The 12,917-nt window shown below is 32.9% G+C and overlaps 1 protein-coding gene across 1 annotated transcript in view; it reads right to left on the bottom strand.

Moving 5' to 3' along the window:
• The window catches only part of DNAH7 (dynein axonemal heavy chain 7), a 118,545-nt gene that overhangs the window by 64,657 nt on the left and 40,971 nt on the right, over positions 1–12,917 (bottom strand). Inside the window, 9 exon segments of the mRNA XM_059820665.1 lie at positions 349–498; positions 2,680–2,928; positions 6,369–6,467; positions 7,555–7,767; positions 8,953–9,080; positions 9,182–9,284; positions 10,193–10,361; positions 10,825–10,934; positions 11,841–12,053. Coding sequence (XP_059676648.1) covers positions 349–498; positions 2,680–2,928; positions 6,369–6,467; positions 7,555–7,767; positions 8,953–9,080; positions 9,182–9,284; positions 10,193–10,361; positions 10,825–10,934; positions 11,841–12,053 — 1,434 coding nt within the window.

Below are 12,917 nucleotides of genomic sequence, written 5' to 3'. Positions count from 1 at the left end.
AAATGCCCATATACATAAACAGTACAGATATGGGCCATAATCAGACAAAAGAAGAAATGACAATAAGATAGAAAGATTAAATATTCATTTATTTATAACGTACACAAACAAACTAAAAAAACTTTTATCTTCACATAAGGACTTCTGAAACATAAATCTTAATTCACCAGCATCGAAAAAGTACTTTGCATAGAGCACACTACAGTCAAGCCAAACTGCAGTTTCTGCATTCAAATGATTAAGCATATGAATGCTACAATGGTTGTGCAAATAACATGGAATTAAAATCTAAAATGTATAAATTGGAAAGTCATTTCCCAAAATGCTCTAAGCCTGTTAAGCACTTACTGGGGATGAAGCAAATGCTCTGAAGCTCACTGCTAGGATGCCATCTGACCATTCATGTGACACTGGATCAAATTGTCCATATAGCTGACCCATTGTTATGGATTTGGGATTTAAAACAGTGATCTGAACTTTGTTTTCTTCCATCAACCCCTGAAGACACAGAATTAATAAAATCTGTTAACACCAAGCATGCAATTTATTATGCCATTTGTTTTATTTTGAATTTTGGAGTTAGATATTATTAAATCTTCATAAAAATTTCATCAGTTTACAGCAGGAAAGACATTACACATACTACATTTGAAAGATGGTTCACAAGCGTCTAAAGACAATTATGCCAACTTTATCATATGTAGTTAGAAGTCTAATTTTACTACTGAACAGTAGCTCGATAAATGAAAACGGACGACTTTTTTTTTTAATGTTAGTGAACTGGAAATTAGGCAGTCAATCAAGCGACCCAAGTGCTATTATTACACTTACAGGGATTACAACAGGGCACGTCTCTATCTCTATATCCCATTTCTCCTATGTTTAAGGAGTAAGTATGACTGCCTTGGTAAATTTCTGAGATTGATGTCAAAATGATGTTACAAAGTTGGCTTGGGGTTTTTTTTGTTTGTTTGGGTTTTTTTACCTAAACCATGTAAAGATATCTGATTTTATTTTTTCATTAAACTGTGACTGATTCCTCTCTCCTTGTGAATAAATATGATATTTAATACTGCACACATCAGAGATCAGGTGGCTGAAAAACACTGTTCTACAGGAATAAATTACAAGCAAAAGTGACAAACTGCAAACACTATTTGAACACCTACTTACTATAGCCTTAGAATATACGAAACATGTAACCCTGATTTAAGAAAAAAAACTCTTTCCTTCCAAAAGCAGACCTATTGTTTATGAACTTGAACTGAGAAATCAGGAGTTTGGCATCATTTAATGCCTGTTCTGCCTGCCTTCCTCCCACAGATACATGTAATCTTTCTTTGATTCCCTTCGTGAAATATAAAATGCAGGAACTTTTATTATACTATTTCAAAGGAGAAACAAGTACGTTTATAAAAAAAGCACCTCATTCATCACAAATCTGTCCTTCTCATCTTACTCATCACAATGCCTCCCAGTTATAAAATTTGGGTATGGTCCCAATACAGCTGCTAGAGTTCCTAGAACTAAACACTAATCAGTTCAGAACAATGAGAAGATTTTCTTCAAGATGGTAAAAATCTTCCAAAAGAGCAATTGTTATCATAATCAAAATGAAATTGTGTGGATTACTTTGATACCAGTTCTTTGGCGGGGGGTGGGGGGAGCAACAACTTTGCTAAGGTGGTTGGTTGCATGTTTCCAGTCAGCCAGCCTGAAGAAATTCAGTGTCCTGAAGATCACTTACGCTTCATGGCTATTATTATTTTTCTCTGGAGGTGCCTGGAGTTCATTGAGTGGGTCAGTCACCTCTCAAGTCTCAAATCCTGAACACTTCATTTCAGAAACAGCTACAAAAGTGCCTTGTACTGGGTTTACATTCCATCCTAGCAGATCAAACTAGACTGAATCTAGAGGTGCTTAGAGCACAGAATACTAAAGACAATAATTATGATTAGATTATTCTGCAAAAGCCTCCACAGCCCAAGTGGCAGAATTCCAGAGATCCCATATGAAACATAATATTTTGATGGCTTGAATTGGAGCAAGATTTGGTATAGCTATACTACTGAACCACTTAAATGTTCCACAGATAACAATTATTACCTACTGTACCTATGTCAGGTAAGAAGTTATTTAGCAGAACAGGTCTGAAAAGTTTGAATACTCTGGTTTCAAAAATAATCAAAATTTGAGACTATTTAGTTTCTGGGTTTGCATGGGTTTATTATATTATTATCAGAAAAATCTTCAAAACTTTGTATAAGTTTATGAAGCAGATCCATTGTTTGGTGTAGCTCTAAATGGAATAATCTCTGTTAAAAGAAGAGTTCAGTACTCTCAGGAATAAGTTGGAAATCTGGAAAGCTTTCACAAGGAACAGTTTGTCATAAAATTTCAAGTACCTAATTCATTCCTTGTCCAATCCAATGAAAGAATTTAAAGAAAACACCATGTGTAGAAATGCACAAAATGTATGAAATATGTATATTTAAAACTGGGTCATCCTATCTTATGTAAGTTTGGAAGTACAGCTTCTCAATCAAATTCTTGAGCTTTTCCTTATACTTTTAAGTTCCTTAAAGTAAATTCTGTATTCACTATAAATACAAAAATATGTTTATAAAATTTGTTTGAAAATAGTTTTCACCAGAAAGATTTATAAAAAAGTTTAGATACCTTCTCACATATGTCTCCCAATGCTCCTGCCAGAACTCGATATGCACATGTTTTTCCCCCAAAAGGCTCTCCAACTATCATAAAGCCATGACGCACAATCATCATCTCATATATCTGCAGGATCTTCATAGTAAATACATCGGTCATTTGCAAATTCATAGCATCACAGTTTGTTTTAATGGCTTCCAATAGGTCATTGTAGTCTGGTTTTGGTAGCTTCACACCAGGAAACAAATCAGAAGTAATACCCTATCCAAACAATTAATTGGAAAGAACACTTATTTTCACAGTAATTTGGTTTGAAACTCATGCACACAACCCTCTATTGACACTAGGTAGACTAATATCTATTTTGATTAAAATAAAATAATTACGAATTTCACGTCACCCTTGCCTGAGCCAAAATTCTGACTTTGTAATTTATTATTGATATTTATTTCATGTATCTTTTTCATGTTTACCTGTGCAAATAGAGAAGGGATTAACTATTTAAGCATATTCTTTCCTGATAAACATTAGCTTATATTAAACTAGTTTATAAAACTTGTGGTTAGAAAGCAGAGAAAGCGTTTTCCTTTTTTCCTTAATAACTGAAAAATAGTTAACTGAAATCTAAATTTAAAAACAAAGATCCTGCAGTTTTGCTTACAAGAAAACAAGAAAGATACAGAATAAACTCAAGACATAACAAATGAGAAAAAGAATCTCTGGGCTATCATTTCAATTAGACAGAACTGCAGTATCAACTTGGAAAGCAAAGATTACTGAAAAAACATTCAAAATAAAACATACTCTTTAGAAATTACAATGACAGCAATTATTGGTGAACTTATAATCGCATTATTTTGACATTTTTTTGTGTTACTATGTATGTTGATTTCCTTCTACTGTGTGCCTTGGTTTTCTTTTAGCACTGTTAGTTTCCACTGTTAACAAGTTAATGAGCATATCACATCATGACCTTAAAGTGTTTGTTTTATTAACGTGTATTAAAATATATGTTTAACATTCTGTGCTACCAGGGGCATGTTTTACAATTGACTATGACAAAACCAGGGCTTTTCCAATGAAAATAATAATCTTTCCCAAGTAGAAATATCAAGCTGTGTTCAAGGTGAGCAGCTTTTCTTGTCTGAAACACATTTGATGTAAAATGTCCATTGATCATTCATCTCCTGCACTTTTTCCTCCATGTTCTCTGTTAAAGAATTAAAGATTTATACACCTGTGCTAGAGTATGGTCTTTCTATGCCTACTAGATTTTATAACTTAGATAATGAGAGAAAAAAAATAATCTAGTAATCATTTCCTTCTTACGAAATGGATGACATAAATATGGGGACATGCAGGAATACCATATTAAAAGAAACCATTTAGTATCACAGCATAAGTTGTACTGCTGGGCAAAAGTGTCTTCTCCACAACAGAGCAGGATCTATTTTATAAACAAACCCATTAGTAGGGCCCAAAGACTTTAATGATAGGCCCAATGCAATATACTACAGGACAGTATTAAAGGAAAATCTTTAAGTATGAAAAAACAAGATTCAAAAATCTGGACAGACTATAAATAATTTAAAACAAAGTGAATCAGAGTTCTGAGCAAAACAAAATAGAGAAAGCGCGTATCATTTGCACGCTCCTACATAAACACAGAAGAGTTACTGTGTATCTCAAGCCAGATGTACCTGACTACACTGGAGACCTGAACAAGCAAGGCAAAACCAGCAAAATGAAAATTAATGTGGGAGGACATGGGCATTTCCCCATTTCTCTCAAGCATGATCTATAAATTGAGGGAAGAAATTAGTATTTCTCATAATAAAAATGGAAATAATTCTTAAAACCATATTTAAAATTTTAAATTACATTAGTACTGCTGAACTTAAATCTTTTTATAATTCTTTCTGTATCTGATAAGAATTTCAAACAAAGCTACTTTATTCCAGAGCTAACAGAATTAGGCTATTACAATTCCCACATACTCTAGGCCTAACTTACTGTTCACTCTTAAATCTGTCGCACAATAGATAACTAATTAAGATGACATTGTGGCAGCATGTTCATTTGTCAGTGTTTTTTCCTTTAACATGCATCTGTTCTGTACTGACATAATAATCTACTTTAATTCTATTTATTAGCCTTATGTTCCTTAGCCTTCTTTTGCTGTTACAAGTTTGTGATAATTCCTAGCTTCAACTTATAAAATTTTTCCTGGTTTTGGGATATGCTAACAAGGAAAATACCAGTATGTGCAAGGCTATTTCATCTCTAAAGCAACATATATTTGTTATTCTATGAAAGTGAAAAATGTATACTATTACTTCATAAATATACTTAGAGTTAATTTCTGTACACTAAATTGTTAACATTGCTATTCTCATTCTTAAAGACTGAAACTTCGAGAAACAGCTAGTGAAGATGCTTCAATTTTCCCAGACAACTTCTCTAGATTTATCTCCACTACTTCACAACTTATGAAATCATGAAATCGTCCTTCATGCTCATGACCTGTTTTCAGGAACAAGTGTGTAATTTAGGCAGAATTTTAATTAGATTAGAGTAACAGTGTCCAGAGACATATGTTCAGTTTCTAATTCATTGTTTTCATGTAACTTCGGGCAAGGTCATTACCCTTTCTGTGCTTCAGATTTCTAAGGCTTTTTCTTAGAATTCTTAAAGGAAAGAGCTTCTGTATTACTTGCATTCCTTCATGGATGTTTTCTTATAGTAATTACCTCATTTTATTGCATTATAAAATCACACAAAAATAAGTATTACATACTGAAAATATAATTGCAACTAATATGACTGCTAAAATATACCTATTACTATCCAAAACAACTTGTGAGAGTTTTTGATGTTGTGAGATTAAATTGCACACAAATTCCCATGGCTGTATATGAAGAAATAATTTTTTTCCATGTAAGATCTTTCTACTAATGTTTAAAAATGTACACATGAAGGAAAATGTTTTCACAGTTTCCAAACATCTATATACACCAGTCCAGATCCTTTCTTTTTCTAACAGGACACAGAAAGCTCACAGCTACCAAACAAGATTGCAAACTTTTCCTAATGAAGTTGACAGCTCACATTTGTGTTGGGCATGTCTGGTTCAATCAGATGTATATTAAACATGCGTATCCTGCAGTAACAGATTAGAAGTCCAATCCAAATGGCACATATTAGGACACAGACTGACTGTGTTAGTGTATCCTGTAAATCAGGGGAGCACGTCACAGAGCATTTTCTCCAGCTCAGTTCCATGCTGAGATCAACTCAGGACAAGAACAAATGTGGACTGCTTAGTCTACTTACTGTTTTGCACATGCTTTAAATGAAAATCCAAATTTCTTTTATATAAAGGAGACAAGTAGTACCTACCTATTTCACAAGAATACTTATAAGGTAGTCTGAAATCTTGAATACATGATATATAAAAATAGTATGTTACCATTTCAAGTGGTAGATTTGGCAGAAACTTTCACTGGTCTAAACTATCAAACCCCAAATGCTCACTATATTTGCTAGGAAGGAACAGTTAAAACTAAGTTTTAAAATAATTACACGCTAGATTAAAAAAAGTCTTTGGTCCATATCTCTGATAAACCTGTTATATATTTTTTTTAAAAAACTAGTATTTTTAGTGAGCTGTTTACATTATTAAAAATCTGTATGTTTTCTACCTCAAAAAGTGGTAAGTCATGAGACAAGAATTTAGGCAGGTTCACATCTGTAATGGATCTAAGGAGCAAAATTTCTTCATCTTCCAATGGGTATTTCAGCTAGAAAATATGAAAAATAATGATAGTTAATTTTTATATTTTTAAAAAACAGATGTTAAATATGCCTGGTTTACTAAACAGTTCCTGTTGTGCATCTATGTCATTATTTTGGTAGGTTCAGGTCCACTGATAACATCTATGTTCTGGATGTATGTTTACACATTCATATCAAGATGTTTGCAGCAGGTTTCTACACTTTCTTTCACTTTAGTTTATGCCCAGTTACGGGTGTTACTGTAAATTTGATACGACATTTTTTCCTAAACCATTGATTTTTTGCTTTCTAAGATGTATTCCTTTTCTTCCTAAGAAGGATAATTTTCCATACTTCGACATAAAACTTCTGCCTTCAGCAAAGTTGAAATTCTAAAAGCTTGCATATAGATCTCTCTCCCAGGTTATAAAAATTTTTTTTAAAAAACGTATGTGCCTCTTTTGCCACAATACATAGCTTAGTTATTGATTTGGGGTTTTGTAGGGTTTTTTTGTCATAGTAGGATTATAGGTTGAAAAAAAATTGGAATGGAAGAGAACTACAAATTTTACTAGTCTACCTAAAGAAAAATAACTGAATTAATAAAACAACAGCTTAGTTTCTTAGTAAAATGTATTCATTCATCCACAACTCAAGCCAAAACAAAGTACTACATCCTACACCATTTTTCTTAAAGATAAAAGAGTGATTGAAGTCACATGTGGCAGATATTAGCCAGTGTGTTACTGGAAAGCGTTCACATACTATGGCAAAGGCATCTGAACCTGATAAGAAAAGCAGAGCAAAGCAGTGGCCAACATGCCAAACAACTCAGTAAATTTGCGTTTAAACTAGAATTCTTGAAAGATAATCAGCACACTTAATAAGCATGTCATTCAGTGACAAATGGTTTGGTGAATAGCCCAGTAGCTTTATCCCTTCTTGACTTTCCTCAGCTTATGCCCTAATACATACACTTTTCATTTTCATAGGTATCACAGGATGACATTTTAAACAGCTACTTGGCATTAGGCAGAATAGTGTACCTTCTGTTACAAAAGAGACACATTACTAAGTTATTGGATGATAAAGAAAATTCAAAAAATCATTTACCTTCAGGTTGCCAGCAGCAGTGAGTACTGACTTCACAGCTCTCATTCCATAATCATAATGGTGCTGAGAAGACAACTGCTCTGAACACAGACGATAGGTAGCTACAATCTTTACAGACAGAGGTCGAGCAGTAACAAAACCACAAGAATACAGAACAATCTCTGCAATCATGGCATAATCAGGAACCATCATAGCTACTGTTCTGAAGAGAGCCTATTAAACATATATATGAAAAATCACATCATAAAAAAATTATACCCCATTATTATACACAACTTTTTTCTATTATTACATAAAATACTATTTTTTCATTATTTCATTAATATAATGACAGCCAATTAAATTTAACTATCATGATTATGACGACGATATACTTAATGGCTTTCCATAAACACTTAGAAATACTTTATTTTCCATTGCGACAATTCATGGCTGTAGGTCTTCATTCAAGATTAAGAGCAAAACCACATAAAACACCACAGGCTCTAGAAGGAATAGGGGAGTGCAGTACAACTACCACGCATAAGTTGATGCTGTCAGACTCCTACTAGCATTGTTTAGCCGTAGCCTATGCTTCAATTTTACCACTGTCCTACCAAACAAGCATCAGAATACTTTCAAACAGACAAAACTTTCACTACTTTTCATATTTTACCAGAAAGCTTTTTAAACTATCCTCTTTCATCTATACAAGTAGTATTTTTGAATCTTGTATTCATACTATGTGTTAGTGAGTAAACTTCCCAGACAGTTCTGGGAAATATTTACAAAGACTGTACTTTTCTGTGTTTTTATTAATTTATCAATATATTTACTCAGACTTCCTTTTCTTTCTATGGACACAGGACAAATGTATTTAAAGGGTAAGAAAGGATGCAGCACTCTTGTAACAACCTCAACTACTCAATAATAAACTTAAACAGAATAGAAATCTCTTACATTAAAAACACCAGAAGTCCCTTCAAAATCAAACCAAATAATTTTTCAGAAAAAACAGAAATTAATAAAAAACCCACGTCTTTATTCAACATTAAGATATGCTTCACTGCTTGTACACTATAAAGTGTTCCTTTTAATTTCTGAACTTTCAGGTGCTTAGCCAAGAAACATGTGAAGGGCTTTTTTTTAAACTTTCTTTTTTCTATCCTGACAGTCAGAGCTTGAATCAAACAACGACTTCCTGACGTTTTAAAATCTAGTTTATTCCTATTTTTCAGTCTAATTATCCTTTTTAATTTCTTTTTCTTCTGAGAGATTATTTTTACACTAGTGTAATAAAAAACTGAAGGTAACCAATATTAAATATTCTGAACAATTTCTATATTTGACGAAAAGTGATTTCTTTATTTACTTTCTCTATTAGCTATTAAAAGTAATAAAATGACAAGTGTTAAATACCTTAAGATTATCAGGAAGCTCTGAACGCCCAGCATAACCAGGATTCATGGTAATGAAGACAGCACATGTAGGGTTCAGTTTCAGTTCAGTTCCTTCAAATACTATTAAATCAGATCCTGAATTAATGCCTATGGAGAAATAAAAACTAATGTCATTGCTGGGCAGGTTTTGTTGCATCTTTATTCTTTGTCATCTGTAAGTGAAAGATATAATTAAAATATCAGGTTACCTCTTTGGATAGTAAAAATCTGCTGAGCAACCACAGAGAGTACTTCCAAATCAATCCTGTTGAATTCATCAAAGCAAGCCCATGCCCCACAAGACAACAAACCCTAGAAGAGACAGACATATGACTAATTAATAGGTAACTACTTATTTTGGACATACTGATCAAAACAATTCTGCAATAAGAAAAGGTTTTAATATGCAAAGCAAGGACTCCTATTCATGATCCAGAGCACTAACTTCTAAACAAAATCACTCCAGACAGAATTTGTTTCAAAAACAATTACAGAAATTTAAAAACTAAGTTTCCTTGTTAAAAAAAAAAAAAAATTTAAGACAAAAAACCTGTACAAACTAATCCAAAATCCTAATTCTTCTGAAGTTTGCTTTCAGCATTCTAAATAAAAACTCTTAATTTAGCTTATTTTGGTGAACTTCCACCATGCTGAATTTTGAAGACAAATTGCATTGTTCCAATGCCACCTCTGACTCAGAAGGTAAGAATAATGCCAGGGTGGAAAGCATACTTGCTCTATTTTTCTATCATTCCAGTACAAACCAGGACACTGGGCTATATATAAGACACTGATGTCCATTCAGGATAGATTTTCATAGTACAGAGCTGTCTACTCAGGCTAAAATTGAAATTACTATATGCTTGATTTGTATAATATGATGACTCTTACCAGCTTATTTAGAGTTTAGATTAAACCTTAAGTCCCCTAAAATTTGCAATCAGCTATTAAAAATCTATTCATTGAAATGGCATTTATGTTGTCTATTTAAAGCAAATAAAATAATTATGGTATATTTCATTTACAAAGCACAGAAAAAAATTTTGTATCTCGGTTGGATTCTTACGTACAGTAAGACCTATCTGCACAATACTAGCATTATATAGTGGCCTGGAAGCGGAGAAAGATACGTATACAATACCTTAAGACTACTTCAAGTGCCAAAATAATTAAAGGGCTTTAATATAATTAGGAATATAATCCTCAAGATTTATCCAAACCTTAAAAAATTTTCCTAATGCAAGGTAATCCAATCCATCAGAACAATTGAAAACCACACATTGTTTAGCTACAGCCTTTGCTAAATCTTTTGTAGTTTCTGTTTTTCCAGTTCCAGCAGGACCTTCAGGGGCACCTCCAAGATGTAGCTGCAGTGCACCAAACAGGGTTCTGAAAATAAAAAAAAAGAAAAAAATAAATTGCATGATTTTTTATGCTACTTTTCCAGTTGCTCTAACTTTTACCAGAAACTTTAAAAAATTTGTTTCATGTCTGCATTTTCCTATGATGGTACAGCTTACTTGCTTCTGGCCAGCTGTAGTTTACAGATGTGTAGTAATATATGAAGTTTACTAGAGGTTCACAGTAGAGAATAGCTTACTTTATACTTTCTAAATCTAAATCCTCTTGTAATTTATCACTAATTATAGTGTCACAAAAGATTAATTTTATCACAAATTTAAATTAAAATATTAATACAGGGTCAATTCTATTCCACTAATTCCTATTCTAATTATGCCTATTAGAACATAAAAAATACAATTCTGGAGTCATCTAGTCACAGGACTAATTAAAATATCTCAACTAAATAAATTCTTGCTAATACAGTACATTTAGTAACTTGCAGTTTTACCTGTAGCATCTGTCTGTAAGTGGAGTAATAACCAGCCTAGGGGTATTGCCAAGATATTCATATCCATACCTCAGTCCGGCATTGATCATCTTTGTTTGTAGATGCCCTTCCTTAGAAATAAGGCATTAATTTTATAGATTAAATAAATAATGTTTAAAAACCACACACACACAACTCAACACTATTTCTCAAGTTCCTAAACAGGCCTGATGCTGTTAGAAACAATTACATGGTAGATTACGGATTGCTCTGAGACACTAGTTTCAATGTGACTCAAACAAAAAAAAAAAATTGCCAACTAATAGGTACTAAAAGTATTGACACAAAAATATCATTTTTTACATTGTTATCTAAAAAAGATCCTACTAACCGTATTGCAGAGGAAAACTGTCTTGTGTAGCTATTTAGAAACAGACTTTCTAAAAGGTAAACAAAAGTAATCATGAACAATAGCTGTAGTTATGGTCAATCTGATGACTCCGATACAGCAATGTATGATCCCTACATAGACAATTTTTTAAATTTCACATGCAATGTCTTCTGTATTACAGGAAGTCTTGTCCTGATGAATGTAAAATATTGTATTCTACCACTATCCAGTATAAACATTGTTGTTTTGACAACAAATGTAATGCACAAATAAAATAATATTGACAGTAAGTCAGATTAAAACCTCTAACTGAAAATTGTCATCCCTATAGCATTCTCTACTCTGCAGAATCAGAAAACCAAAATACAGTCTTTGAGTGAGCAAATTTTGCCTGTAACCCCCCCACAAATTCAGCAAATGTACTAAGACTCAGCAGTGATCAAAAAAGTAATTTTAATTAAAAACTGTTTGCATCTGGCTACTGGCCATTCTAGTTAGCAATCCATAAAATGATTGGTTATAGGTATTCTCTTATCAGCAGAAATTCTCATAATAGTGTAACCATTCTCTGTGTCAGCAAGCAAGGAGAAATTGAAAAGCTGTGAACAGAAATTAACTTCTAATAGGATTGAGAGGTATCACTTACCTCCCAGTAGTACCTAAGCTGACTTAACCATTCAAAGTCACTCTCATCTTTGACTTTCTTGCTTACTAGAGATGCAAGAACATCCCTAGCATGAACATCAAGCACAACAAGTGCTCCTAGAGTCACTCGATTCTGCTTAGACAGCTTTCCTCGCACCAAGGTGACAATGTCCTCAATCTGTCTATTATTCTGTTCCAGGAAATCCTCTAGCGCCTGCAAAAATTTTTAAAAGTTAAGAAGTTGCATGTCTAGTCTAAGGCACGATTATTTTTTCTTATATTACTTTTTTTTCCTCCATATTAAAAAGTTCTTTTTCACTATAATAGTAGTACAATGTCCCTCATTCAATGGTAGTTCAATACAGTTTTGTTTTGGGCTCTTTTTTTTCTGCTTTTACAGGACCATACGTGAAACATCAATGATACATATCTGGAAACAAAACAGCATACACTACTTTCTTCCTGGAAGACAGGAAACAGTCCTTATTTTTTTATATATTTCACATTAAGAAAACGAAAATGCCACACGGGTTTTAAAGATCTACTTATACGTATACGATACACTTTCTATGGTTAAAGGACACTATCACACTAGAAAAACACCTACAACAGTTAGAAACAATAACACATCTATAATTCAAAAAAGTTAACAAGAAAATGCATTTTTCTGCAATTTTTCAGTTTATTGACTTTTGGTTATAGTCTGTGTTCAGTTAGCTTAATCATTTCTTTTACACAGTAATTGATAGTTTCTTTCATGCTAATAAGTTGCTGGTAAACAGGAAAGGCCCAATTAAGGAAAGCACTTGTATCATGACAGTACTTAGATGTGATGAAGTGCCTTACTGAATTGAAATACAAAAGTGGGAATTAAACCTTAGTAATACATTCATACCAAAGCATGTTTCTATAGAGGAATGGCTTCCATTTGTCTGGAGAAAAACTTATCTTGGCCTGTTTTAGATTTTTCTCCCTGCTAGCCTGCTCTTCATCTCCAAAACACACTGGCATTGGTAACCCTCAACAGATTATGATGACTTTGAGGTCTCTCATTCTCACCTACTTATTTTCCAAACAT

The sequence above is a fragment of the Gavia stellata genome, chromosome 8 (genome assembly GCF_030936135.1).
Source record: "Gavia stellata isolate bGavSte3 chromosome 8, bGavSte3.hap2, whole genome shotgun sequence".
Classification (NCBI taxonomy): Eukaryota; Metazoa; Chordata; class Aves; order Gaviiformes; family Gaviidae; genus Gavia; species Gavia stellata.
The sequence above is the reverse complement of the archived record's forward strand: the minus strand, read 5'-3'. Positions and strand labels throughout refer to the sequence as shown.